The sequence below is a fragment of the Canis lupus genome, chromosome 31, assembly GCF_048164855.1.
Source record: "Canis lupus baileyi chromosome 31, mCanLup2.hap1, whole genome shotgun sequence".
In the NCBI taxonomy this organism is placed as follows: Eukaryota; Metazoa; Chordata; class Mammalia; order Carnivora; family Canidae; genus Canis; species Canis lupus.
Window position 1 is genome coordinate 12833240 of NC_132868.1, and position 26958 is coordinate 12860197.

A 26958-nucleotide genomic window follows, 5' to 3' on the forward strand; every position below is an offset into this window, starting at 1 on the left:
GTGGAGCCAGTGGAGCCAGCCATCCCCTCGTGTGTGTGGGGTTGGAATCCACCTGTGTTCCCTGAAGATGAGGAGGCCTGGGGCCTGCCTTCCTGCCCTGCACCGACCAGAGCCGTGACAGCAGCGGGGCAGGCGGAGAGGCAGCCTGGCTCTGCCGGGCCCGCAGGGGCGACACGCAGGCGACTAGCCTGGCCACCGGGCAGAGGGCTGGTAAGGAGGGTGGATCTCACAGGGGCTTGCTACGCAGAGAGCAGGAGGGAGAGGGAAGGGCGGGGGGTGGGGCGGGCCGAGCCACCAGGCCCAGATGGGCTCCACGGGAGAGTAACTAGGCGTGGGGACGTCAGCCCCCTGCACCCAGCCGAGCCCCTGGCTCCCGGGACGCCTGCCCCGCCCCACCTGAAGCAACGCGCCCCTCCCCCGAGAACACGAACAGCACCCCCGTTCCCATCACAGCCCAACGGGTTCTGGATCGCAGTCAACACAGAAAAGAACAGCGTTGGCAGCGCGGCCACGGTACGGGGGGGGGGGGGTGGGGGGGTGCGCTGAGCTCAGGGTTCGAGGTCCCCGAGCCTGGAGGGCCGCAGGCGGAGCACCGGCGTGTGCCGGCCAACCCGGCTGCTCTCCGCTGGGGGAGGGGGGAGGGGGGCACGACGGGGGTCCGCCGGGCAGAGGGCACCGCCCCCCGCACCCGCTGCTCTGCACCGAGACCCTGGGGTTCCAGGAGCTTCGTGGTTCCTTCGGATGCCCCCGGGGTGCATATGCAAACGGCACGAAATCGGGCCTTCGAGCTTCGCGGGTCTACGGACTCTCCAACTTTTTATTTTGCCGCAACTCCCAAAAAAAGGAAGGGCCTCAAGAGCAGCGCGTCACCCCGCCCCGCCGCCCCCCGCCCCCGCGTGCTAACACCCCGCCCCCCGCGGGGTCCGGCCGGGCCGGCGAGCGCGCTCACCCCGCGCGGACCCTCCAGCCCCCAGCCCGGATGCGGGAACCGCCTACCGGGCCCCGCCGCCGCCCCGGCCCCGCCCCCTCCGCGACCCCCTCGCAGCCCCGCCCCGCTCACCGCCCCGCTCCGACCCCCGCCCGCTCCGTCCCCGGCGCACCCCCCGCTCCGCCCCGCCCCCTCCTCGTAGCCCCGCCTCGCGCCCCCGTCCCGGCCCGTCGCGTCCCGTCCCCCTTAGGGCTCCCCCGGTCCTCGACAAGCCCAGGGCCCAGCGCCCGCACCCCGCGAGGCCCGCCAGGAGGCGTCCAGGAGGACGGCGCGGGCAGGAGACGTCACCAGCGTGCGACGCGCCCCGGACGCGAGCGTGCGTGCGTGCGTGCGTGTGCGACGTTTGTAGGACTGCGTTTCCCAGGGGGCCGCGCGGCCCGCCCACTTCCGGCGGGCGGCACGGGACCCGGAAGCGGCCGGCGGCCGGCGAATCCCGCGGCGACAGGTCTGCCGGAGGGCGGCAGGAGCATGCAGGGCGGCCGGCGGCCCGCGGCGCGCGGCGCGTTCGTTCCCCCGCGGCGGTGGCGGCGGCGCGCGGCGGCTGTCGCGTGAGCGGAGGCCGGAGCGGCCGGCAGCGCGCCGGGCGGGCGGCGGGGCCCGCGGCTGCGAGGCGGGCCGGGCGGGGCCGGGGAGGGCGCCGCGCTCGGCCCGGGGGGCGGCGGCGCCATGTGGAGCGGCCGCAGCTCCTTCACCAGCCTGGTGGTGGGCGTGTTCGTGGTGTACGTGGTGCACACCTGCTGGGTGATGTACGGCATCGTCTACACCCGGCCGTGCGCCCGCGACGGCAACTGCATCCAGCCCTACCTGGCGCGGAGGCCGAAGCTGCAGGTGAGCGCGGGGCGCGGCGGCGGCACGGCCCGGGGCGGGGGCGGGGGCGGGGGCCGGGGCGGGGGCCCCTGCGCGGTGTCGCTAGGGCACGCAGCTCTGGGAGCCCAGTCGGGGCTTTCTGCCGCCTGGCGCGGAGGTGGGACCTTTCCCTGTGGAGCGGGCAGCCAGGTCAGCCAGGTGGCCCTCCTTTCGGTGGGGAGCCCCTGGGCGCTGTTCCCTACCCGCTGACCCTGCCCCCGTGGCCCTTCCAGCTCAGTGTCTACACCACCACACGGTCCAACCTCGGTGCTGAGAACAACGTGGATCTGGTCCTGAACGTGGAAGACTTTGACGTGGAGTCAAAATTTGAGAAGTAAGAGGGTGGGCCTGGGGCCAGCCACCGGGTGAGCGGAGGGAAGGGTGGCGCCGCGTACCTCACGGGGGTGCCGCGGAGAAGGGCCGTCAGTACTGGGCTGCCAGTGGTGGGACGCCTTCCCCGCGGCCCAGGGGGAACCGCCAGCCGCCGAGGAGGACTCTCCCACTCAGGAGGTAGCTCCACCAGGCGCTGGCCACGGGATGCACAGTTTCCAGCGATGAGCCAGGGGTGACCGTGGCCGCAGAAGGGTTGGCAGTTTCCCACAGTAGACAGCTAGCTGACGTAGCTCTTAGGTCTCCATACCGAGAAGAAATAGGGCAGAGGAGAAGGTTTTGTAGAAGACCATAGTTAAGGGAAATGTAAGTGTAGAGGCATAAATGCTAGAATACGCAGAGTGACTTTTAGAAGTTGTATTTGTTATATGGTCCCAGTTACAAGACTTTGCACGGATATGATTTAAAAAGCAACTTGCGGGGCACCTGGGTGGCTCAGCAGTTGAGCATCTGCCTTTGACTCCGGGCATGATCCAGCCCCGCATCAGGGTCCTTGGGGGGAGCCTGCTTCTCCCTCTGCCTGTGTGTCTGCCTCTCCCTGCCTCCCTCCCTCTCTTTCTCTCTCCCTCTCTCTCTCTTTCTGTTTCTCATAAATAAATAAAATCTTAAAAAGAAGAAAAAACAATTTGCTTGTCAACAAGGAGTCTGTATTTCCTCTAAGTGGCCAGGGAGGTGTCAGGAGTGACGGGATTGTAGAAGGCAGGTCCTCTGGCCAGCCTGCCCCGTGCAAGAGCCGCGGGAGACAGTGCAGTGCAGTGCTCAGGGACGCGGTGAGCTCAGGTCGGCTTCTGCCTGCCTGGCCACCGCAGCCCCGACATTGCTGAGCACCAAGAAACAGAGGCAGCAGTGCGGATATATGCGGTGCTCGGGTGTGTGAAAGCTGGTGCCAAGGATTTCATAAGTCCTGGCAGGGGGGTTTCAGTGGTAGTCTTTCTAATCTAAATTAGTTAGTTTGAAACCACATAACTTACGAAGATATTTGGATAGTCTGCCTTGTGTGTACAGGTGTTCGCAGTTAGAAAACGGTCATTTCTTTTGTTTTAGGACAGTTAATGTTTCTGTACCAAAGAAAACTAGAAACAACGGGACGTTGTATGCCTACATCTTCCTCCATCATGCTGGCATTCTCCCGTGGCATGACGGGAAGCAGGTGCACCTGGTGAGCCCACTGACGACCTACATGGTTCCCAAGCCAGAAGAGGTCAATCTGCTCACTGGGGAATCTGCTACGCAGGTGAGTGCATGAGGTCACTGACCGGATGAAGCCTGCGCTCTCCCCCCGTGGAATTCACACACACGTGTTTCTCCATGTGCAGTGTGTCTGGAACTGGACCAACCCCTAGAAAGTGAAGCAGTTTGACATAACAGGCGTGCATCCCTATTCTTCATCTAAATCACTTCCCCTGGGTTTGCAGATAAGTTTTGTGCCAAGTTAGTCACATACAGTTTAATCCAGTGATAGATTACTTCTCAGGCTCTGGGCCCCCTCCACCTGCAGGGAGCACGTGTGCGCCCCAGTGGGGTATGGGGCGTCCCTTCTGCAAGGCTCAGCCGCCGACCTTGGGTGGAGCCAGGAGACTCCCCGCACCATGTAAACAGCAGGCGGACTTTCCAGTGCTCACATTGTCCTTCACGATCATGAAAGAGGGACTTGAGTGGGACACATTTTGTATCTCCATAGAACACTCCGTGTACAGGGAAACTAGAATTGTCTTGGGTGATTATTAACAAAGCTGTGCATAAAGCAGAGGAATTCTGGTGCTCAGGTCTGTGTGCAACAGAAGGTGAGGTCCTTTAGAAACGAGGAATGTGGCAGCTCCCCAGGGAGTGTCTGTGAGGCGCTCCATGCCGTGGCTACTTGCAAAGAGTCCCTCAGCTCCTTTTCATCAGGACAGTATGGCCCTGCCTCTCAGTGCCTTCCTGGGGCCTCAGGGTGGTGGACGTTAGGGGTGTGAAGGGCTCTCTGGAACATCCAAACACCAAGTAAACATTTGCTATTAGTGTTACTTGGAAAACCGTTTCTAATGTAAGCTACTTTAGCTGAACCGCGGGTGTCTTTTTAGGTGGGACACACAGTAAATGACCCGATAGCACACGATGTGTCCATTAGATCTGGACGATGGCCCTGGCCTGCCTTGCTGACTAGCTCTGTGGAGGACGGAGGCCCAGCCCTGACCCCTGTCCTCCAGACGGCTTGCCAGACTTGGTCTGGGTGTGATCTCCTGAGTCTCGTTGCCAGCCACAGGGCTTAGTCCCAACTCCCCATGCCTCCTTCAAATGTCCCAGGACGCCCCCTACCTACTCAGGATTCCTGAGACGCAGGTCAGCCCAAAGACCTGAAGCGGGGTCAGCGTTGCGACGTAGCAGTCCTGTGGCTTGTGTTGAGGGAAGTGAGGGGTGTCCCTCTAGGGGAGCTGGCAGCTGCGGGTCCCTCCACACTGTGCAAGGCACTGCTTCCTGGTTGTGCCGTGTCAGTATGTGGTGGTGGCTCTCCAGACCGGGCCCAGGGACAGTGCCCCTCCTCCCAGCACCAGGCTCTTCTGCTGAGTCACTCCTTCCATTCAGCATCAGATAGAAGCAGAGAAGAAGCCACCGAGTGCCCTGGATGAGCCTGTTTCTCACTGGAGACCAAGACTAACACTGAATGTGATGGTGGACGACTTCGTCTTTGACGGGGCCTCCCTACCTGCTGACGTCCATCGGTACATGAAGATGTAAGTGCTGCTGGTCCCATCGGAGAGGCAGGGGTGGTGTTGACCTGCCCAGCCTCGAGCGTTGCTCCTTCATTCCTTGAGCTGGCAGCAAAGAGGTGATCCCAGTGTTGCGGAGGGTGGAGGAAGCCTGTGGGAGCCCAGCCTACCAGAATCCAGAAGCATGGGCCATGCCTGCATCTCCGAGCCTCCCTGGGATAAGAGGCCCACAGGGACTGCAGTGCTGCCTGGGGCACCCCCGAACCTTGTCCCTTTTCTTGAAGTAGTGCTGCACCCATTTGAGATTTGTGTTTTCTGCATACTGATTACTTCTGTCAGGATTCTGCATTTTGCTTTAACTTGTTTTGCTTACATTAACTTAAAAATCAGCATTGAGATCATTTTATGATGTTGGCACTATTTAAACATGAGTGTTAAGGTTGCATGACCAATTTAGACGGTCCTGCATCTCCATTCTTTGGGGAGCCTGCTATTACATTTACATGTGGTAGTGGTTGTGCGGCTCCTAGAAATGGCTGTGGAGACTTGTTTTCCTTCTTCACATGTCAGGGGTGACTGTGGGATTGTCACAAGAGTTTTTTCCTTTTTAAATTTTAAATGTCATTCTTGAATGTGCAACATAGTTTCACGATTAGATGCCTGAAAGGTACAAAAGGGTTAGGAGAAGTCCTCCACTCTTATTCTCTGGCCCTGGACTCCTCCCAAGTACAGAAGGCAGGTGGGTTTTTATTTCCATTGTCCCTCTGCATCCCTGGACCATCCGTGTCCCAGCCTAGGTGCGCTCGTCCCTCATGGACACCCTGAATGGTATTCTCTGACCACTGGGGTTTCACTCCCATGGCTGTGACTTCAGGGAGGAGCGGCTGCTTAGAGCCCTCTGCTTCCCTGGGGAAGGTGTGTCCTGAGACTCTGACCTGAGGCACATCCAGCATCTTGGCTACATCTGGTTTCTCTAATGGCGAAAGCATCCGTGGTGACCTTGAGAACTGCTTTGCTCCTCCAGGATCCAGCTAGGGAAGACCGTGCACTACCTCCCCATCCTGTTCATTGACCAGCTCAGCAATCGGGTGAAGGACCTCATGGTAAGCGTTGCTCCCTCTTGCCTGCCATGGCCCTGAGCTTGTGGCCACCCCCTTGGCCCTGCAAGGCCTCATCCGCGGCAGCGTTTCTGACTTGGCAGGGGTGCACTCTGGGTTAGCCTCTGACTCCCTCCCTTTCAGCCCTGGTGCCCACTCTGCTGAAAGGATCTGGAAAGGTTCTGTATGTGGTGTATGGATGGCGGGTACGAAGAGCTCACGGGAGAGCCAAGTGTTGAAAACAGCTCACGAACATTGTTCCGTTGAACCCTGGTTGGGCTTGGAAGTGCAGAGCAGCTCAGAGAGGGCCCTGGGCAAACTGCCCCGTTTAGGGGTGGCCCCACATGGTATCGCCATCCACCTTGGATCCCTTGGGCCTTCCCCCCGCCCCCCGGGGGTGGCCCTGGCCAGGGCTGAGCGCAGGAGTAGAAGGGAGCTCGTACCCTGCCCCCAAGGGCGGATCGGAGGGTCAACGAAATAGCTGACTTCCAGGCAGTAACAAGGTGACTGTTCACACAGAAAGTAGCTTCTGCACCAGGCCCTGTGCCACACATTTCACAGACGGTCCGGCGCCCTGTCCCCGGGCCTTGTGGCAGGGTCACTGTTGTCTGTGTCCTGAGTCATTAAGGTTCACAGCTGAGCTCTCTGGCCTCATTGGGCAGAGCTGGACTGGGTGCCCTGCTCTGTTTCTCCTGGTCACTTCAGAGTCGTTTGTGGACATTTGCCAGGATGGGAGCCGTGCGCTCAGCCAGTCTGGAGTAGATGAGACGCTCGAGCCACCCAGCGGTGAGCAGGAAAGGGGGCACCTGACCTGGGCTCGGCTCTTGGGCCCCCGCCCCAGCTCTGCTGCCTCCTGCTGGCTGAGGAGCTCAGAAATGACCGTCACTCTGCACCTTTGCTGATGGGCCTGTGCAGTCCCTAACTTGCGGGCTCCTGCACTGCCCTGGCCGGCTCCTGTACCTACAGGGCCCGTAGGCCAGAGCGGGCATTCACTGTTCCCTGCTGTTTTCTGGGGTGTTCTCTGGTGCTCTGTGCAGACCTGGGGCCACGCTGGTTCTGCCGAAGTGCCGGTCAGTGCTCTCTGGTCCCTGCTGCTGAGGCCCTGGTGCTGTCCTTCCAGGGGTGCAGGCTGTAAGGACAGGCTGGAGGCTGCGGGTGGACTCAGTGGTCTCCTGTGACATGGCGCTGCCACTCAGACACGAAAACAAGCACACAGGCAGCCAGTGGTCCTGCGTTGTCTTTTGGTGACATTAACACTTTGCGTCAGTGGGAGCTGTTTTCTGGAATGAACACCAGCTCTGGGGGACAGCTAGCTCTGGGGCTTAGGCAGGGGCATCCCTGGGATTGGGCCTGGGGTGCGCTGCCCTGGGTGGGGTGGCTCTGCACTTGGGCCCGGTGTCTGGTCTGTCCTGCTCCTGCATGCTCGGGTTGCTGGGCTGGTAACATCTGTGTTCACTGCCAGGGGTCTGCTGAGCAAGCAACGGGCAGTGGAATCAGCACTGGGTTATGTGGTGTTTGGGACGTGGTGCTCCTTGGGGGAGGGGGTCAGTGTGCCGGGGTGCCTCCCCCCGCAGCATCTGGGACCCGGCCGCCGCAGCCCACATGTGCCCCCAGAGCCTGTGATTTCCCTGAGGTGGCCCCCACCCACTCCCAGCAGCTCCTTGTGTCCACACGCACTAGGTCAAGGGTCCCATCTTCCTGAGGCTCTCTGTTGGCCCCATCCCCGGATGGGCTTGCCCAGCCCCACACCCTGCACTCGAGAGTCTCTGGAAGCCCTCGGCCCACGCTGGGTTTCCCCTTGTCTCTGGAGAGGTGTGGAGGCTCTAGTAGGCCCGTGCCTGGCTCATCTGCAAGAGCAGGTTCCTGGTGCGTCCTGGTGCCTCTCACGTCAAGGAGACAGGGACAGAGGGACGCACAGGCTTGGGGTGACTCAGAGAAGCTTTGAGCGCTTCATGAGGAGGAGCCCAGGCAGGGTGGAGGGTGAAGGGGAGGCAGGAACCACAGGTCAGGGAGCAGACGGTCGCTGCGAGGGGCCCGGGTGTGAAGTGTGAGGTTCTGTTGGGAAGGGACGGGTGGGCGGCCCCAGCCCTGGAGAGGGTGCCGTGTCACTGCTATCCTTCCCTCCAGGTCATAAACCGCTCTACCACGGAGCTGCCGCTCACCGTGTCCTATGACAAGATCTCGCTGGGGAGGCTGCGCTTCTGGATACACATGCAGGATGCCGTGTACTCCTTGCAGCAGTTCGGTGAGGCCGCTGGTCAACCGGGCCCTGGGGAGGGGTGTGACCTTGAGTTCCAAGGGCGGGAAGATTGAGCCTGTGCACTTCCTGCTGTGCTGGTTTAACCTAGGTCTCTTCAGAGTGTGAGCTCCAGCCTTCCCTGCTGAGTGTGGAGCTGTCAGCTGCGCGTGAGTGTGTGGTGTCTGTGGCGACAGGTGTCGCTGACCTTGCTTCTCTGGTGTGTTTCTCTTCCCTTCTCAGGATTTTCAGAGAAAGACGCTGATGAAGTCAAAGGCATTTTTGTCGACACCAACTTGTATTTCTTAGCATTGACCTTCTTTGTCGCAGCATTTCACGTGAGTGGTCATTGGGCTGGTGGCTCCATGGGCGCCTGCGGTCGTCAGCCAGGGGTCTGCGTGGTACGGCCCGGCCGCCCCACTTGGGGCCTCTCTCCCAGGTCAGAAGAGGGTGTCTGCACCTGGGGCCCTGACCGCCTGAACGACTTGGGGTTTTGTCTACTGGTCTTGGTGGCCATTTTGGAAAGAAATCTAAATTTCATGAGGTTGTTGAAGGACTTTGCGTTGTAGGCATTTTATTACATAATCTTACGTGATAATTTTAATATTAGAAATCTAGTCTTTCCTTGGAATTTTTCTTGTAACTGGTGAAAGAAAGCTGCCCGCCCCCCCCCCCCCCCCCCCCCCCGCCTGTCATAGCAGTGGTGCTGGATTTGGGGTCAGGCTGGGAAAGGGTGGGCGAGGTGGGCCACAGGGCAGGCGTGGAAGCCCTACTGGAGCCCTCCCCAGTGCCTGCTGGGAAATGGTGGTGTTTATTAGAAGGCCAGTGTCTGTGACTGAGGCCGTGTATTTCTAAGGCAGATGCTCCAGGTAATAGCCAACCAACCGCACCTGGCAAGGGAAGTATCTGGACGTCCCTGTGGGTGTATGGCCGCAACTGCACTCAGAAGCTTTGCAGTTCCTGCATGGTAGACGGGGCATGAAGCCACGGGTTTCTGGGGCACCCGGTGTCCATCTGGAGTGTCCTTGGGATCCGAGTCCAGTGCACACCTGCAGTGTCACTTGGTGAAAAACACCCGTAGGAGCGACATAAGATGCAAATTGCTGTGCGCTTTTTTTTCCAGCTTCTGTTTGATTTCCTGGCCTTTAAAAATGACATCAGTTTCTGGAAAAAGAAGAAGAGCATGATTGGAATGTCCACCAAAGCAGGTAGATACTTTCTGGAGTTTTGGCCATTCTCAGGGCATATCTGCTATAGATAAAGACGCATTTAAGGTTTCTTCTGAAACATGAAGATTATGGTTATCCTGAAAGCTGCCAGCCAGGGGTCCTGCTCTTGTGGGAGGGGCGCCCATGTGTCTTGCACGCTTATAAGCTGGGGAGGGACTGTCTAGGTCACAGAGAACATCATGTAGGCCCATGACCGCAGACAGAGGATGGGGTGATGGAGGCCGGATGCCATGCCCTCCCTGGCGATGGCACAGATGCTGGACCTTGATGCCCATGTGTGTGTGGCTGCCAAGTATGTGTCTCAACAAAAGAGGCAGTTGTCTTTCTCCCATGGCAACAATGCGTACTGGGGTGGTGTAGGCTGCTTGGGTAGCCCTTTGTCATCTGTGTCTCAGATTCTGATGTCCTCAGAGTGGACGAGGGCCCCCACTGAGTTCTCCTGGCCCTTCTAGGGAGCAGGGGTAGGGGGATGCAGCAGATGGCTCTGGCTGTTTGTGGGCTGTAGGTCCCCGAAAATGTGCCATGGATGGCTGCTGGCATCCCCGCCCTCCGTAGGCACCCTGGTAGGCTTGGCTCTCTGCTTCTGTGAGAATCCCTGAGGAAGCGGTACGGCAGGTCAGTGAGCCATAGCATCTCGTAAACTGTGGTCTTAGAAGGAGGTAATTAATTTATCGCAGAATTGGTGTGAAAGCAGGAAGAGGTGACATAAGAGTGCTGTGAAGCCAGTCCTAATTCCTGCCAGAACACGTACTATCCAAGTGCTTTCCACGTGCTTGTGTTTGCGAGTGCAGCACATACACATTTCTGTAGCTGAGGGAACTTTGTGTTCAGTGTCGCAGGACATTTGCACAACCACGCCTGCTCCACTCCAGTTTAGTGGACGGAGGGACTGAATTACCTGAGGCCTTGTGTACGTGGTTGTGGGGGGTGTGCGTGAGGGGTGGTGTGGGGCATACCTGTGATGGCGGGACATGAGTGTGCTGGGGGTGGTAGGTGGGGTTGGGGGGTGCAGGCAGGGGATGCATGGGGGTTCCGGGATGTGAATGGGGCACAGCCAGCCCCGCAGCACACACCCTGCTCCCTGTCCCCAGTGCTCTGGCGCTGCTTCAGCACAGTGGTCATCTTCCTGTTCCTGCTGGACGAGCAGACGAGCCTTCTGGTGCTTGTCCCTGCGGGTATTGGCGCCGCCATCGAGGTAAGCTGTTCAGCGTCCCCGGGCCTGCGCTTGGCACTGCGCCCAGCCCTGACACACGGGAGTGATACAGCCCCTGCATGCGCAGGGGCGGGGGCGGAGTGGCTCTTTGGTTTCTTGGGCGCCAGAGCCTGGCAGCTGGTGGTGCTGCCGCTGCTGTTAGAAAAACTCTCCGCCCCCACAGCCATCTGCGGCATGTACCGTAATGTGTTAGATGCAGAGCCGCCAGCTGGCGCTGTGCTGGCTGCTGTAGGAAGTGTGGACATGGTGCCCAGGAGTGTGTCGCCGTGTGACAGCCTGGCTGTGTGGGGCTCAGAAGAGGGGTCCTGTGGGGCAGGCAGCTTGGGGCCAGGCCTAAGGACGGCAGAGGGGGCGGTGGGTCAGGATGTGCTCCTCTGGGCTCTGGCACTGCCCTGTTCCAGCCTGGGCCACAGCTGTGGTCCTGCGACCCTGCCTGTGGGTGCTGGCACACGTGGCGGTCGGGTCAGAGATGGCGCTTGGTCTGCCCGTCGAGCACTGATGGGGACCTTCCATACCCACTTGTCACGGTGCAGAAAGCCAGCTGAGAGGTGGCTGTGCTGTTAGTCCCACCTTGGTGAGGTGATGAGAAGGGGTGGGTCCTCTGGACGTGGGAGACGGCAGGACTTGGGGTGAGGCATGGGCCTCGCAGTGCCCACCAGGAAGAAGATTCTGGTGAACAGGAGGGAGGCAGGTGGGCTGGGAAGGGGGCCTAAGCCTGGGGAGGACAGCTGGGCTGAGTGCCGGCTTCCGTGGTACAGAGAGGAGGCGGGTGGAGGCTGAGAAGAGTGCTGGAGCTGGGCCAGTGGGGCTGTGGCCTGGCTCCTCCTGGTGGTGGGTTCTGGGCACTTCTGGTCTGAGGCTGAACATCTGTTTCTCGTTCTTTGTCATCAGCTCTGGAAGGTGAAAAAGGCCTTGAAGATGACCATTGTCTGGAGGGGCCTGAGACCTGAGTTCCAGGTGGGGGTTTCTGCTGTTGGGACTCTGTCCCCCCTCACAGCCCACCTCCTCCCGCCGCCTAATAGCCGGTGTGCTCATCCCAGAGCATCTGCTTGCATCTCCCTGCCGTGCTACAGTTAGATGCCACACTCAGGACTGGTGACCCTTGGCCACCTGGCTGACCTCTGGCTCATAGCAGCTCCCCAGCAGATGAATCGGTGGGAGCTCGCAGGTGGAGGCCCCTGGCAGGGCCTGTGTCCACTAGTGCTGCAGCCTGTATAGGCTCCCCCATCAGGCTGGGATGCGGGGGTGCCAGCTCCAGGCGCTCCACCCCCCACACACAGGCCATGTTGATGCTGCCAAGTACACTGTCCAAGCCGTGGTCCCGACCGACAGCCACTGCCTTGGGCTGACACTTGTACCCCGTGACAAGCCTTTGCTGTGCCTTCTGGGTAGACGAGGGCTGGGGTTGGCGTGAATTTGAGGCCTGTTCGTGTGCTGTGCTTTCGGCTGTGGGGGACCCTATCCAGGAGAAGTTCAGGGATCACGGGACCCCAGTTTTCCAGGTTCTAAACCATCAAGGACAGGACGTTGGTCCTGTGTAAAGTAGTTTGGTGACTGTACAGTCACTGATGTGAAAACAACACGGTGTGCAGAGGAAGCGCGTTTGCTATGGAAGCTAAGGGAATAGAGGTGGAGGGGGACAGCCTGGGGAGGGGACATGCGGAGGGACGTGCTTCTGCCCCACACAGCACACGCTGTGGCCCGTGGGTGGTTCTGATGGCGTGGGGAAGGATATGACTGAGGGTTGCCACCTGGGGTGAGCTTCACGCAGTTGGGCGGGGTGCGCCTGCCTGGAGTCCGGTCACTAACAGGATTGTGTTGAATTCTGTGACAGTTTGGCACTTACAGCGAATCCGAGAGGAAGACGGAGGAGTATGACACTCAGGTAGGCAGCAGGGGTGGATTGGGGCGGGTTGGTGGCTGAGGGTGACGCGCCCTCGGCAGAGGTTCCCAACATGGGAAAGGCTCCAGGGCGTCTCCACATCACAGTTGCTGTGATCTCACATTGTGTCCCTGGGACTCTGGTGACCTCTGCTCACCTGAGGCTTCCCCCACCCCCACTGCTGTGGGCATGGCTGCAGCTACCCATTTGCTGGGGTATGCTTCCTGCCTGTATGCATTGGGGCTCTACTGGATCCCCATGGAGCTCCAGAGAAGCGGGTCCCCAAAGGTGCTGGCACACGGCCCAGGAGGGCTGTGCACCTTCGTCCTCCTTGGCCTCTTTGTTGGTCTGCCGTAGGCTGCGGGGCTTTCCCCAGCCAGAGGGATGCTGTTGAGAACGTCCACATGCATCTGGCCGCCCCGCTGGCCCTGTGTGTTCTCTGGGCGTGCGCTGGCCCAGCACCACGCACATCCACTTCCCTGGAGTTGGGCCCGGGTGCCCTTTAGGCTTGTTTTCCCCATTGCAAGTCGGTTCCTCATGGAGGTTACCTGTTCCCCGGCAGGCCATGAAGTACTTGTCTTACCTGCTCTACCCCCTGTGCATTGGGGGCGCCGTCTACTCCCTGCTGAACATCAAGTATAAGAGGTAGGATGTTGCCAAGCCTGACGCCATGGCACCTGTACCCAGGACGCCCCTCGGCCTCCGTCCTGGGCCTGCCCACCTCTGCCTCCTGTTACTTGCTGTGTGGACCATGGCAGGGCCTCCCCTGGGGGGACCTTAAGACCAAGAACACAGCCTGCAGTGAGGGCACTGAGCCCCGGGTGGGCCCCTGGTGTCCTGGACAAAGGCAGATGCATCAAACAAGGGGGAGCTGGCTGAGGCCACATGGCCACTGCATTCAGGGCATAGGGACCCGGTGCAGATGCGACCCCAAGGGCTGGACCCCAGGACTTTGAGTTGTCAGAGTTCTGATGGAAACTGCCTGGCAGCGCAGGTCTCTGGCCGCCACCTGGTGCTTGTGCTCCAGGGGACGGGCTGTCCTTGCAGGTGCTCGGGTGCTTCCACGACCGTGCAGCTGGCCAGGGGGACAGGCACCGAAGGACAGGGGCTGTGGGACCTGGCGCACTGACCGTGGTCTTTCTCTTGCAGCTGGTACTCTTGGCTGATCAACAGCTTCGTCAATGGTGAGTGGTGGGCTTCAGTCTCACCAACAGCATCTCAGCAGGTTCCTTGTGGCTCCTCCACATGACCCCGTGTGGTTTGAGGTTGTGCAGGCAGGACCTCTCCTGCAGCTCATGCTCTGGGGGCCCCCAGACACCTGGTTTGTCTGCAGGAGCCCCACTCGGGCTGCCTGGGCCATAGAGTCCTGGGCTGTGTGTTTTCTCATTGAAATGGTTCAGGGCCAGGACATGACCCTGTGTACACACACTCCCTGAGGCCACGCCATGAGCTCTGCGCACGGGCATCTGGCCGCCCTGACCGGCCTGGGTTCTCTGGGCGGCTGAGGGCCTGGTGCAGGCTGCACAGGAGGGTGTCCTGGAGGTGGGAGTGGCTCTGAGTTGCAGGGCAGCAGCCCTCCTGCCCAAATGCCGCAGTTGCCCCAGCCTGCTGTCTGTCCTCCAGGGGTGTACGCGTTCGGCTTCCTGTTCATGCTGCCTCAGCTCTTCGTGAACTACAAGGTAAGACTGTGGTCTGTCCACACGCTCGCCTTTGTCTCCTGCGCGGCCATTCTCTGATCTGCTGCGTCTCTCCTGTCCCACAGATGAAGTCGGTGGCTCACCTACCCTGGAAGGCCTTCACCTACAAGGTCAGTGCCAGCCTGGGGCCCCCTCAGTGCTTACACGGCCATCGAGTGGCACATTGCAGTGGTGGGGGGTCTCCTCTTGAGTCATGTGCACCGTGGTGACGACTTAAGGACGGTGGTTCTCTGATGTCTCAGCAGTCGAAGACATCTTCCTGAATTAAAAACCATGTTCTTTTTGGTGATGTGTATCAGTGCGCAGACCAGACCCTGCCCCCAAGGGCTGTGTCCACACAGATGCCCCAGCTGTCCTGCCCTGGGGGTTGTCCTGGTGCATCCACACACATGGAGCTTGGGCCCATGTGGCCTCTCATGCTCGTTGAGCAGTTTTCATGGGAGGTTGGGTTAAGATGTGTTGTTCCATTTTGTGAAATAAAATGACCGGTTCTGAGGAGCAGGGACGCTTGCATGTTCCTGGCCCATGTTTGCAGGGCAGCCCTCCCTGGGCATCACGGGCTGAGCAGACCCGGGGCGTGCACTGCGAGGCAGGCGTCTGCATTGCTGCACTTGCGCCTGCCTGTCTGGTGTTGCTGGGACACTCGAGGCCACACGTTGGTGTGTACCGAGCAGCCATTTGCAGTCAGTGACGAGGGTGACTGGGGCACAGGTGCTGGGGCAGGTGTCTTCCAAAGAGCCCAACGGCCCGTGATCTTACCTTCCCCCTATCCCATCCCGCCTGGCAGGCATTCAACACCTTCATCGATGACGTCTTTGCCTTCATCATCACCATGCCCACCTCCCACCGGCTGGCATGCTTCAGGGACGACGTGGTGTTCCTCGTATACCTTTACCAGCGATGGTGAGTATGGCAGGCGCCTGTGCTGCTCATCCCATGGGGAGGGAGGCAGTGTGCTGATGGAAGGGACTGCCCCCATCTCCTGGTTGAGAAGAGCTGGTCTCCATGGCTGCGTGAGCCGGCCCCAGGCGTGTCCCCGCGTTCCTCACCAGCTCTGTCTGGCCGAGTGCAGAGGGAGACGGTGCAGAGCTGTGTGCCCAGCAGGCAGGGACAGGGGACCTATCCAGACCAGCTTTGAGCACAGAGCTCTGTCCTGATGGTACAAACACATGAACAACAATAGACGGGCACGAGGGGACCCCAGAGCCCCTGTCCCACGGTGGCTGGGGTCAATGGGTCCTCATCGCTGAGCCCATGGGCCCCCATCCTTGCAGGCTTTATCCCGTGGATAAGAGCAGGGTGAATGAGTTCGGGGAGTCATATGAGGAGAAGCCCCAGCGGAGGCCCCACGCAGACTAAGTCCCGCCTGGGCCATGTGGCGTCGGCCCCTGGGCAGCGGAGCTGGGCTGTCGGCTGAGTGTTTTCGGAGGCCTCTGACGGGGTTCCCTGGACATTACATCTTCTGCGTTGCCAAAACCTGAACGTTTCCCGTTACCTCCTGAGTCCCTTGGCACTGTGTTTGAAAGGGGCCCCCGCGGGCAGACACCCACCCCTGCACCACGCAGGAGGGCCCAGGCCCGGCCAGTGCGCGGTGTCTGCGAGCGCTCCCTACGCACTCAAGAGGCTCTTTAAATCTATTCCTTAGAGACTGGGATCAAATGGCTTTTTTCCTTTTTGTTTAAAATTTGAGTATTTTAAAAGCTTAATGTACGTATGTTTCTATTTTAAAATAAATTTCTCTGGCTGTAACGTTTTCCTGGCCTGGTATGACGCAGAGGGCGTCTCTGCTGCTTCACTTTTCCCATTCTCGAAAATGCATGTGTGAGGCGGGTTCATTCACATGCTTGTGAATGATCCACAGCCCTCGGATCACAAACGTGCTGGTACCTGGTATTGGATTCGTGGCACAGCCACCGGCGGTCAGGCAGGTGGTGTGTTTCCAGAAATGCCCCGCATCAGGGCACAGAGGAGCAGAGTGGGCTCCTCCCAGGTAGGATGTGGGGCCGACCCCGATCCGTGTCTGCAGGAGGCCTGCACTCAGGAGCACGCATCCTTCCTGCCTATCCCCACACATCTGCCACACACGCTGTCGCTGGGTTCCATTCACAGTGGAAATCACACGTGTGTGCCTCTTAGCCTGCAGCCCAGGTTTGTGTGCCACACACAGTGAGCCCAACGGGAAACACTTCGGTCAGAGTTTACCCTCACTTGGTTTCAGAAAGGTGAGCACACAGTGTCCTCTGGACTTCTCCCCTGCTTGCCGTATCCAGCCACTGAGTTGGGTGCAGACGTCTCAGCCTGGGGCAGGGGGCACAGCACGGGGGGCGCTGGCTGCATCTTCAGTGAGGACGTCAGGGCGTCCAGCTCCACGTGTGCATTACAGGGGAGGGTCAGAAGGGGGGAAGGGCAGGGGGTGGGGGCCCTGCACGTCCCAGACAGCACCTCTGAGTGGGTGACACCAATACAGACGCGTGTCCTCTGGTCTCCCGCTTAGGTGTGGGCAGGTGAGTCCCGGGCCCCTCCCTGTGCACCTGCCTCTCCAGCCTGCTCCTCCCACCCGCCCCTCACCCTGCACCTGGCCTCCTGCCTCCCACAGAAGGCCCCTGGGGAGGGAGGGGCGTCAGGCCCGGGCTCTGTGGTGCCCCCGTCAGCCTGCATTCTTTGTGAGGATCCCAGCAGAGTGACAGTGGAGCGGGCAGCTCTCAGTGACTCGCACAGTCCACACTTGGGACCCACCACCAGGTCGGGTTCCCCTCATCCCTCCTAGCTGGTCGTCTGCAGAAGCCATGTGGCGACCTTCATGCCCGTGGCCCCCAAGCCTGTTCTCACACCGCCCAGAGCCCCCTTGGACCGTTGGTCCCTGGCTTCTGGGGCTCAGAATCTCCCTGCCTCCAGCACCCGTCCCGTGTGGCATTCCAGTGCACGGAGAAGCCACACTTCAGTGACTGGACGGACGTCAGGGCTCCATCCACCTTGGTGTTAGGTGTGTGTGTGTGTGTGTCTCCATGGGAGTCAGCGGTAGGTTCCATGGGGCCACACTCCGGTGGAGCACAAGCTGCTGGCGTTAGTGGAGCTGGCACCCCCATGCAGGATCCAGCACTGCCCAGACCCCCCACCCCCAGGGCTTCCCACCCTGCCCCACCCCCAGCCAGGGTACCCCCACACCACACCACACCCACCCCCAGGGCTCCCCACACCCCCCCCAGCACCACCCCAGGGCCCCCCACACTCATGTTCCCACCTGGTGTGCATGCAGGGAGACCCTACAGAGGCCTGGATTTGCATTTCACTGACAACTAATGGTGCTGAATATCTTCATATTCTTTCTGACCATTTCGACACCGTTTTTGGATGAAGGACCTGTTTTCTTCTATTTCCCTGGTCATGCTGCATTTCTGATTGCACTCGTGTCGGGCTTGCTGGCCAACGTGACTTAGCCACGTAAGCCAGGAGGACTGTGCACCCCGTTTTCTTTTCTTGAAAACATTCCTGATGTGGCCTCTGGAGCAGCTGGGCCTGCAGTTTCCTGGTTTCCTTGCTGGGACTTTTGCTTCTGCTGCTGCTGCTGAATTTCTGTAGCTTTTATGGTGAAAGTACTTGAAAACCTGTAGTTTTGCTTATTTGAACAATTTGTCCATTTCACATAAAGTTGCTCCTCATAGCTCCTCATAGCCTCGGGCCCTGGAGGTCGGGATGTGAATTTTGCAGGGAGGTGGTTTTAGTTCCTAACTACTCCTTTTTTTTTTTTTTTTTTTTTTTTTTTAAATTTTTTTTTTTATTTATTTATGATAGTCACAGAGAGAGAGAGAGAGAGAGGCAGAGACACAGGCAGAGGGAGAAGCAGGCTCCATGCACCGGGAGCCCGATGTGGGATTCGATCCCGGGTCTCCAGGATAGCGCCCTAGGCCGAAAGCAGGCGCCAAACCGCTGCGCCACCTAGGGATCCCAAGTTCCTAACTACTCCTTACGTGGTTGTCTTTTCTTCTGAGTCCATCTGCGTTGGTCAGTTTTATCGTTATTGTTTCAGAAAGAGTAAAAGTTTAGCTGTGTTCATTGATTATATTTTATTTTCTCCTTCACTGATTTCTGCACAGGTCTTTTATTCCTTATTTCTTTTTACACATATTGGATCTATTTTGAGGTCCTCTTTCCTACTTTTGGAGATGGTTAATTGGCTCATTAATTTTCAGCCTCTTTGTTTTTCAAACAAGACTTTAACGTTGTGTTTTAGGAGCTTCTACTTCTAGATGAGGAGAAGCATCGGGTGGGGTTTACGCTCCCGTCCAGTGTGAAATGACCATCCTGAAGCCCCCAAGCATCAGATGTGGACAGAGGCCAGGACAGGGGCGCCATGCACTGCACCCTAGCGTGCCCTAGGATGAGGCATGGCTGGGCATCTGGGGGCGCACAGTGACCAGAGTCCTGAGGGCTGGAGCAGGAGGAAGCTCGGAGACCAGCACGGGCCCCTGAGTGTCCAGCAGGTTACTAATTGGTGCGTGTGCATCAGGAAATGGTACACATTCAAGTGGGAGCCACCGGGAAGGATGTGAAGAAATGACCCCTGGAGCTCACACATGAACAGGAGGCTCCGGCCGCAGCATGCACAGGGGAAAAACTTCACCACATACCAAGCCCTGCTTTGGTCCCACCAACAAAGCTTAAAGACGAGATCCAAAAGGGTTAAGTTCTTTCTAAAGACTTCATGTTTCTGGAAGAAGCTAAAAGATGCCCTTCACCCAACAAGGTGAAATTCATAATATCTGCACCCAAATTACACACCTACAGAGAAGCAAGGAGATGCAATCAGTGCTGAGAAATACCAGTCACCTAGAACCTACCCCATTAGAAATGAGGACAGGATATGGAAGCAGGTGTTACACTGACTGCACATCCATGCAGCCAGGGGAGCGGGGGGCGGGGGAGACTGGAAGATCCCTGCAGAAGAAGAGACTAACGAGCTTAAGACAGCAAGCGTGTGAACAAAACACAGTGAGGAGAAACAAGGAAACTCTAAGCCGCAGGGACTCAGGGGGCATGTGTGTGTCGGGGCGTGCTGGGGAGGCCTTTGAAGAAATGTCTGATGACTGGTCGGGTTTGATTAAAATGTATATAAACCACAGATTCAAGAAGTATGACAAAAACCACGCCCAAGACACAGGAGGAAAACTAAAAGGTAAGCCCCAAATTACTGATTTGTGGGCATCTGGGGGTCTCAGTGGGTGTACATCTGCCTTCAGCTCAGGTCGTGATCCCAGGGTCCTGGAGTCGAGGCCCGAGTCAGGCTCCCTGCTCAGGGGAAGTCCACTCCTTCCTCTCCTTCTGCCCCACTCCCCCTGTTCTCTGTCTCTCCCTCTCTCAAATAAATAAATAAAATATTTTTTAAAAAATCAAATTCCTGACTTATAACAAAGAGAAAAGTCTGTAAAGTAGCCAGAGTAAAAACACATATGACATCCAAAAGAACGGCTACAACAAATGATACAGGAGATTTCTCATAAGAAACCATTCTAGTCAAGGATCTCTTCAAAATACTGAAAGGAAAAGAGGAAAACAACGTTACCAAATCCTTTACCCGATGGAAATATATTTCAAAATATGTTTACAAACTAAGGACTTTCGCAGACCTACAAAAGCTGAACTACTCGCAGCACACCTGCTGTACAAGAAGTGTTCAGAGGAATCCTCCAGCAGCAGATGGAAATCCAGCCCACGCAGGAATGAGACCAGCAATGGTCACTGTGGGTAAGTACGGGGACTGGTTTTCTTATCACTTAAATCACTTAAAAGACAGCACACCACTTAACGCTGGAATAATTACAATGTTTTGCAAGGTCCCTGACATGTGGACAGTGCAGGAGTGAGGGGGAGCTGCGCAAGGCTGCTGTCGCAGGTTCTCAGGCCGGGGTGGGAACAGGTGGCCAGAGACAGGATCAGGATAGACACGTGTGCTGTAAGCCCTGCGGCGACCTCCAAAACAGACTGCCACTACTCTTAGGCCAACGAAGGAGATAATACCATTGACTAAAAATACTCGATGCAAGAGAAGGCAGGAAAATGGGAGCAGAGAACAAGGGCGTTGGGATGAGCAGAGAGCCAGCAGTGACTGGATCTACAGCTGTCCCAGCAGTAAGTGTGTTAAATGTAAATGATGCAAACAACCCAACTAAAGGGCAGAGACCGCCAGACCGAATGCAGAGCCAGGCTGGCTGTGTGCCACATGGAAGCAGCCCTGGAAATACGAGGGCAGAGGCGGCACGCACCAGGCTAACACTCACTAAGATGACCGGGACCCATGATATCAAGAAAGTAGATTCTGGAGAAAGGCTATTACCTGAAATAAAACCTCTTCCTCCACATAAAGATAAAACAAGTCCATGAAAAGGACATAACAACCCTGAACATGTATGCGCTCGGCATCAGAGCTTCAACATACATCGGGCCAGAGTCGTTAGGACTAGTCCTGCAAGGAACCTGTGTCCTTTGGTTGTTGTTGTTTTTTTTAATTTTTATTTATTTATGATAGTCACAGAGAGAGAGAGAGAGAGAGGCAGAGACACAGGAGGAGGGAGAAGCAGGCTCCATGCACCGGGAGCCCGATGTGGGATTCGATCCCGGGTCTCCAGGATCGTGCCCTGGGCCAAAGGCAGGCGCCAAACCGCTGCGCCACCCAGGGATCCCACCTGTGTCCTTTGGGACCGAGGGGCAAGAACCGGGACACAGAGCGGTCTGCAGGAGACCCGCGGACCCTGCACCCAGAAGCAGAGGAAGCAGAGCACATGCCTTCTCAGGAATGAGGAGGGCTTCACAAGGAAGGCCGAATTCGGAGCCACGACACAGGCCCAAAGGAACATGGGGGGTTCCGGGCAGACACTGTCTGCAGCCTCCACGGAGCTAAGTTAGAGGCCTAAACACAAAGACCCTGGGAAAGCGTCCAGAACAAGACGGAAATTAGCAAGTATTTTGAACTGAATGAAGATGAAGTTTGTGATATTTTGACAGTGAGATGGAAGCATGGCTGAAGCTGCATGTGCAAGGATGGTCCCGGAGCTAAAACCTAGAACACACGGGTCTCCATGTCCTCAACCTCCACTGCAAGAAACCAAGAGAGCAAACGAAACCCCAAGAAGGTAGGACAATATGATAAATACCAATGCAGCAAAGGTAATTCAGAGGAGTAACGAACCCAAGCCTTGTCCTTTGAGGGGATGGGTCCCCTGAGGTACCCGGTAGCCGGGTCATGATGGGGTAAGGGGACCGCGCCCGAAGACCCACACACGCCTACAGAATGACCGCAGTCTGCGCAGTGCTGGGCCCATATCATCACCCATCGGGACGAAGGCGCAAACCGCCAGTCCACGCAGGAAGAGCCGGTCCTCCGGAGAGCCTTCCACTTCTGGAAAACACTGAACCATAGTTAAAACCTTCCCCAAGGAAGGAGCAGAGCAGGAAGCCTGCTGGGTGGATTGCAGCTGACCCCGTGGAAGGACGAGCAACAGCACCACACGGAGCGTCCGGAAACCCACGGACGCCGGCCTGGCCATGGCGTCAGAGACGCTGGGGGATAACTGCAGAGCACCTGCCCCCGCCCCCGGCCCCACATGGGCACCCACCGTCCTGGGACACCAGCTCCCCTCCCGCACCTGCCGTTCACCCATGGGTCTTTCCTGCGTCACAGACCTTCCCTCCCTGAGTCCTTCAAGATTTGTCTAGATGACAATGTCCCAGCGCCCCTCATCCTTGGGGGACAGCTGTTTCCTAGGGGCCCAGCCCCAGACGGTCGGGGTGTCCTCGCCGGGTTGTGGCCATGCCGCGTGGCTGGTCCCTATGTCCACTCTGCTGGGATGTCCATGTTGTCCCCCAGCAACAGGGAAGGCCAGGCGGTCTGTCCCCCCAAGCATGTCTCCCTGTCTCCCACGCTCGCCCTGTCCCCCCTGCCGGGCCGTGGTCTGTCCGGAGCCCAGAACCTCTGCCTGTCCTCAGACCCCGCTCTCGGGCCGCTCTGTGCTCTGCTTCCCTCCGTTTGTCCCTCTGCTACTTCCTTCTTGCTGAACCTGTCCTCAAGGCGCCTATGGCTCCACATGTTGTACGTGAGCCCCGTGAGCCCTGTGGGCACCATCCCTCTTGCCCCCCCACCCCGGGTGCAGGAAACAGTGTGCGCTAGGTTACCCAATGCGCAGTTGTGCCTGTGCGGTTGGTTGTTGGACAGCTCCCGCGTGCCCTCACTACGGAGTGCCTGGAGGTGTTTGGGGCATGGCGGGAATCCTGAAGCCCAGGATGTCGGTGGCCCCTTCCTGGGGGAACTGGCGCTTGTGCCATTTGCGTCTGCAGGAGCCAGTGTCTCCACGGACATGAGGCGGGTCTTCCCAGGGCCCCATAGTCACACAGAGGAGCAGATACAGGGCCCAGAGACACCAGATACAGTAACTGGTGAAAGCCAGAGCGAAGGGTCTGGATTCAAGTCCAGAAGCTGCCAGCAGCCTCAGCAAGTGCTCACGGGATGTGCCTCGCTCGCACCTGTTCTGAAAGTCATTGTGGCCGCCGCCGGGAGAAGGTGGCTGGCAGGACAGGAAGCCACAGCCAGGAAAAGACACAAGGACACCTGGACCCACGCCCCCCGTCTTTCTCCTGCGGAGAGGTGTCTGTGCAGGGCGGGAATCCAAGTGCCTCTTTGTAAAGTGCAGACGCCCTGGCTCTGCCCTCCTCACCTCCTGCCCCACCTGTGCCCGGGAACCAGCGGGGCCCGGTCCCTGAGCACCCGTGTCCTTGGAGAGGCCCTCACCACCAGGACCCAGGACATGAGTGGGCACGTGCTGTTCACAAAAGTAGAGATTAAGGACTTAATTCTATAAGTAAATTCCACCTTTCAGCCTCCAAGTGGGTCAATTTATCTTAAGATTTTCTTAAATTTCATCAAATAAGTTGCAAGAATGCAGAAATCCAGAGGCGCACAGGCAACCGGAGCTGAGCTGTGTTTGCCGAGATGCGAGGACCAAATACCCTCACTTGGAGGGATTTAAGCCGTAAGCACCTTTTATTGGTTTTCATTAGGTGGTTGAGGGCAAGAGAAAGGACACAGCGAGGCGGATGCAGTCGGGATGGATTAATGTGGTGGCACCACCAGGGGAGGAGGTGAAAGGCCTCACCCACCGGGGAGGGGGACGCACACCTGTTCCCCCCGGCGCTGCCAGTCTTCCTGACCTGAGGGCCATTTCCTGAGGCCCCTGCCCCAGCCCGCTGCCCTCTCTCCTGACCTCACCCAGCACCCAAGCCAGCCGTGCACATGGGGGACCCTGGCCTGGCGCCAGAGAACCTGGGTTTGTGTCCTGGCTCTGCCCCAGGGGATCGAGGTTTCCAGGAAGCCCCCACCCTGAACCTGACAGGACGATGATACTCGTCCACCTACTTCCTGAGGGGCTCAGAGGTCATGCCCTCAGGTGGGAAATCCCGCCGACCAGGACCATTCTTCCCACTGCTGTCTGTCCCCAGCATGAGGGCACAGAGCAGCCACTGTTTTCTCTGCTCACAGACACCCACCTGGTAGAATGAGGCTCAGGAAATAAAGAGGGGGCTGCTTTCAGCCCCAGGTTGGGGTGACAGGAGCAGCTGGAACCAGGGGCCAGGAAGATGCAGCCCGGCCTCACAACTCCACAGACGTGGGGCTTCACCCCCGCCATGGCCGTGCATGCCCTCGCGGGACACTGTGTAGTGTCCAGAGGGGTCGCCTCCCCATGACAGGGCGCCGTCCTTCCCCTGCAGGGGGCTGGGCCGTGGGGCACTGGGGTACGTGTCTGCGGCTGAGCTGACCCGTAGACGGGGCTCCCACCTGAGCCACACGCTGTTCCCTCTGCCTCTGTCTGCCTGGAGGGGTGGTCTGGCCCAGACGGCCTCGTTTCACACCACTGGTTTGTGAGGTGCTACAGATTTCAGTTCCCATGGTGACCCTGTGATAAAGTATTGGCAAGGACCTTGTCAATCTCTGAGGATAATTTTCCTCACACACAACAATCCCCCTCCCAGAGGGGATCTGTGGAGGCTTTGGGGTCCCGGGGTGTCACCCATGTTGCTTCCAGAAACACCCCATAAGACCTAGGTCCCTAAACCTGCCCTCCACACCCCCTCCCTTCAATCGTGCGTGGTCTGAAGGACAGGGCTCCTCCCATGACTCGTTGTCTATGCTCCCTGAGCCTGAACCTGCCACAGGATCCTCTCCTGGCCCCGGGGTCACAGCCTCCCGGGCACCCCATCCTGGCCGTATCCCTGGCAGCATGCGGACAGTACTGAAGCCCGTCCCATGCACACCCCACCAGAGGCTACAGTAAGAGCCAGCGAGGCCGGCACTGCTGGGAGGGCCCAGGGCAGCAGGAGCCCTAGTGGTGTCCGCCAGAACAGAAGTCAGCACCACCCTCCTTACAGTGTGACCTGGCCGTGGCACTCCTGCTGGACCTTCATCCAGGAACAGGACAACTGACATAATGAGGCACAGAATCCTGTGTACAAACATCCACAGCAGCTTTCTGTGTCACAGCCCCACAGTGCAAACATCCCCAATGTCCCCTGCCAGGCGTGTGGTCCTGTCCACCGTGCAGCCGCAGCACCGACTGGGTGCAGCTTCCAGATGGGAAGCAGCAGACTGCTGGCCCCACAGGAGGATGCCGAGCAGAAGGTCAGTGTCCGTGGGTCCTATGTGCTGTGACTCCATTTATCTCCCCACAATGACAATTTCCCTGGTCAGGGGCTCAGGTTCTGGGCTGGGGGGGCATAAGCATGGGGGACCCTGAGGCCAGGGGCACCACCCACGGCCAGAGCCGTGCTGGTCATGCCGATCCACATAGGCAGGGAGAGGACACGAGCCCCCGACACACACTGGGCCAGGCTTGGTGCGCTGGTTCTGGCCAAGGGTCCCCGCGCTCCAGGAGGTCACCCGCTGGGGACACCAGGAGAGGGTCCTGCAGGCAGAGCCAATCAGCAGCTGTATTCCTATCACACTGAGGTTGAGGGCTGAGGGCCACCCAAGGATGCCGCATCCTAGCCCTGGAACCTGGGGATGTGGCCTCGCCTGGCAAGAGGGACTTTTTGGTTGGGATTTCTTGAGGGTCAAAGTTAGGGGGATGCAGACTGACACAGAGGCTGGCTTCAGAGCAGCTGGGAGGGTGCAGCGTGAAGGCCTTTCCAAGGGGGCAGGGGCCAGCGGGGGACCCCTGTTGGCAAGGCCACGCTGTGGGCCCCACTTCTCTCTCATGCTGTTGTGAACAGCTGTCACAGACAGTGGCTCGCAGGTCACTGACCGCTCACATTGGGCTGTTCACGTGGGCAGTGGCCTGGCTACGGACCGCTGTTTGGAGTCGACCTGTGTGTTTGCTGGGGGTTGGGGAGGGTGCCCAGCCAGCTCTTGTATTCTAGCTCAAGCCAACAACATCAATTTTTTCCTGGAACACTTTTCACATTCATGACGCCGTGATTTCATTTTTTTTTTAATTTTTTTTAAGCTTTTATTTATTTATGATAGGCACACAGTGAGAGAGAGAGAGGCAGAGACACAGGCAGAGGGAGAAGCAGGCTCCATGCACCGGGACCCCGACGTGGGACTCGATCCCAGGTCTCCAGCACCGCGCCCTGGGCCAAAGGCAGGCGCCAAACCGCTGCGCCACCCAGGGATCCCGACGCCGTGATTTCAGACTATCACCCACTTCCTGAAACAGGTGATGGAGGAGATGAAGGGCTTCGTTCAGGCTGGGGGAACCCCCCCCCCCCGCCATCAGCACAGTATCAGTCCCACGTGTCCTTCTCTGCCTTGGTTTCTCCTGTTCCTCTTTTTCTAAAAACTGATGTTTTCTGACCAGGTTTCTCCAGGTGAATCTGAGTAACTTTGTTGGAAAAGAACACATTTCCCCAGACAGTCGCAAAACCTCCAGTGGCCGAAGTGAGTGGTTCTCCATCCCGGCCCTGGAGACCACGGTGCGCCTCGGTGGAACTCTGTCTAGAAGGGCGACACGTAATCCGAGTGTTACAGGAAGGGGCAGACCGCCAGCGCCATGAATATGGAAGCCCGGCCACCAAGAGGGTGCAAGGGGCCTGTCGAAATGCTAGGGCCATGAATAAAAGCAATTTCCTGACCACGTACGTTGCCAAAGGTTAACATTTGTGCAGCCGTCCAGTGTTTGCTGAGCTCAGGGGCATTGTCCCCGGGAGCCTCCTGAGACCCACAAGAGCCTGTTTCTCAGCAATTCAAACTTGAACGCGTCTGCGTTTGCATGGTCTCATTAGGGTGGCTCCTCTGGGTGTCCTGTTCAAGCGTCATGACGAACACTGTCACAACTGTCTCCCTGGGTCTGGGGTGGGGGGTCTGCATTGTAGTGCAGAGGCTCTGCACTGGGCGGGAAGGGTCTGTGAGGTCCCCTGACCCGTCCAGTCCCACCGCCAGCCTGCCCTGGGGCCTGAGCACGAGGGCAGCTGGGAGCGGCTGAGAGGAGCCTGCACAGGGTGCCACCAAGCCCTGTGGCTCCCATTTCTGCCCTCCTTTCGTGGACTGTGGTTAGGAGGGAGCTGAGTGGGGTTTTTTTGCCTGTGGTGGGGACAACAGGAGCCCGAGGACCTGAAGGAGAAACCACAGCCTGGGGTCGAGGAGGTCAGGTCTGGGGGCAGTACTGCCGCTGCCTGCTGGCTGCTCACTGGCCGGGCCTGTCCTCTGGG

General features: G+C 58.5%; 1 protein-coding gene and 1 long non-coding RNA gene across 4 annotated transcripts; both read left to right on the forward strand.

Moving 5' to 3' along the window:
• Positions 1-1609: 1609 nt before the first annotated feature.
• On the forward strand, positions 1610-16021 carry CLPTM1L (CLPTM1 like). The gene is made up of 17 exons (XM_072807397.1): positions 1610-1816; positions 2068-2168; positions 3269-3458; positions 4790-4938; positions 5939-6017; positions 8139-8256; positions 8491-8585; positions 9371-9455; positions 10568-10671; positions 11581-11646; positions 12524-12574; positions 13134-13216; positions 13721-13755; positions 14195-14250; positions 14334-14378; positions 15056-15171; positions 15543-16021. Exons 1-17 carry the CDS (start codon positions 1655-1657, stop codon positions 15625-15627), a joined length of 1620 nt encoding a protein of 539 aa, XP_072663498.1. The 5' UTR covers positions 1610-1654; the 3' UTR covers positions 15628-16021.
• A 2201-nt stretch (positions 16022-18222) lies between these two features.
• On the forward strand, positions 18223-26376 carry LOC140621975 (uncharacterized). 3 transcript variants are annotated; one of them, XR_012021723.1, is made up of 5 exons: positions 18223-19441; positions 19891-20010; positions 21268-24931; positions 25775-25967; positions 26109-26376. It is a non-coding gene; the product is annotated as an uncharacterized lncRNA (long non-coding RNA). The 3 variants fall into 3 exon arrangements; XR_012021724.1 differs by having other exon boundaries at positions 18223-19012; positions 19389-20010; XR_012021722.1 differs by having other exon boundaries at positions 18223-20010.
• Positions 26377-26958: the final 582 nt, after the last annotated feature.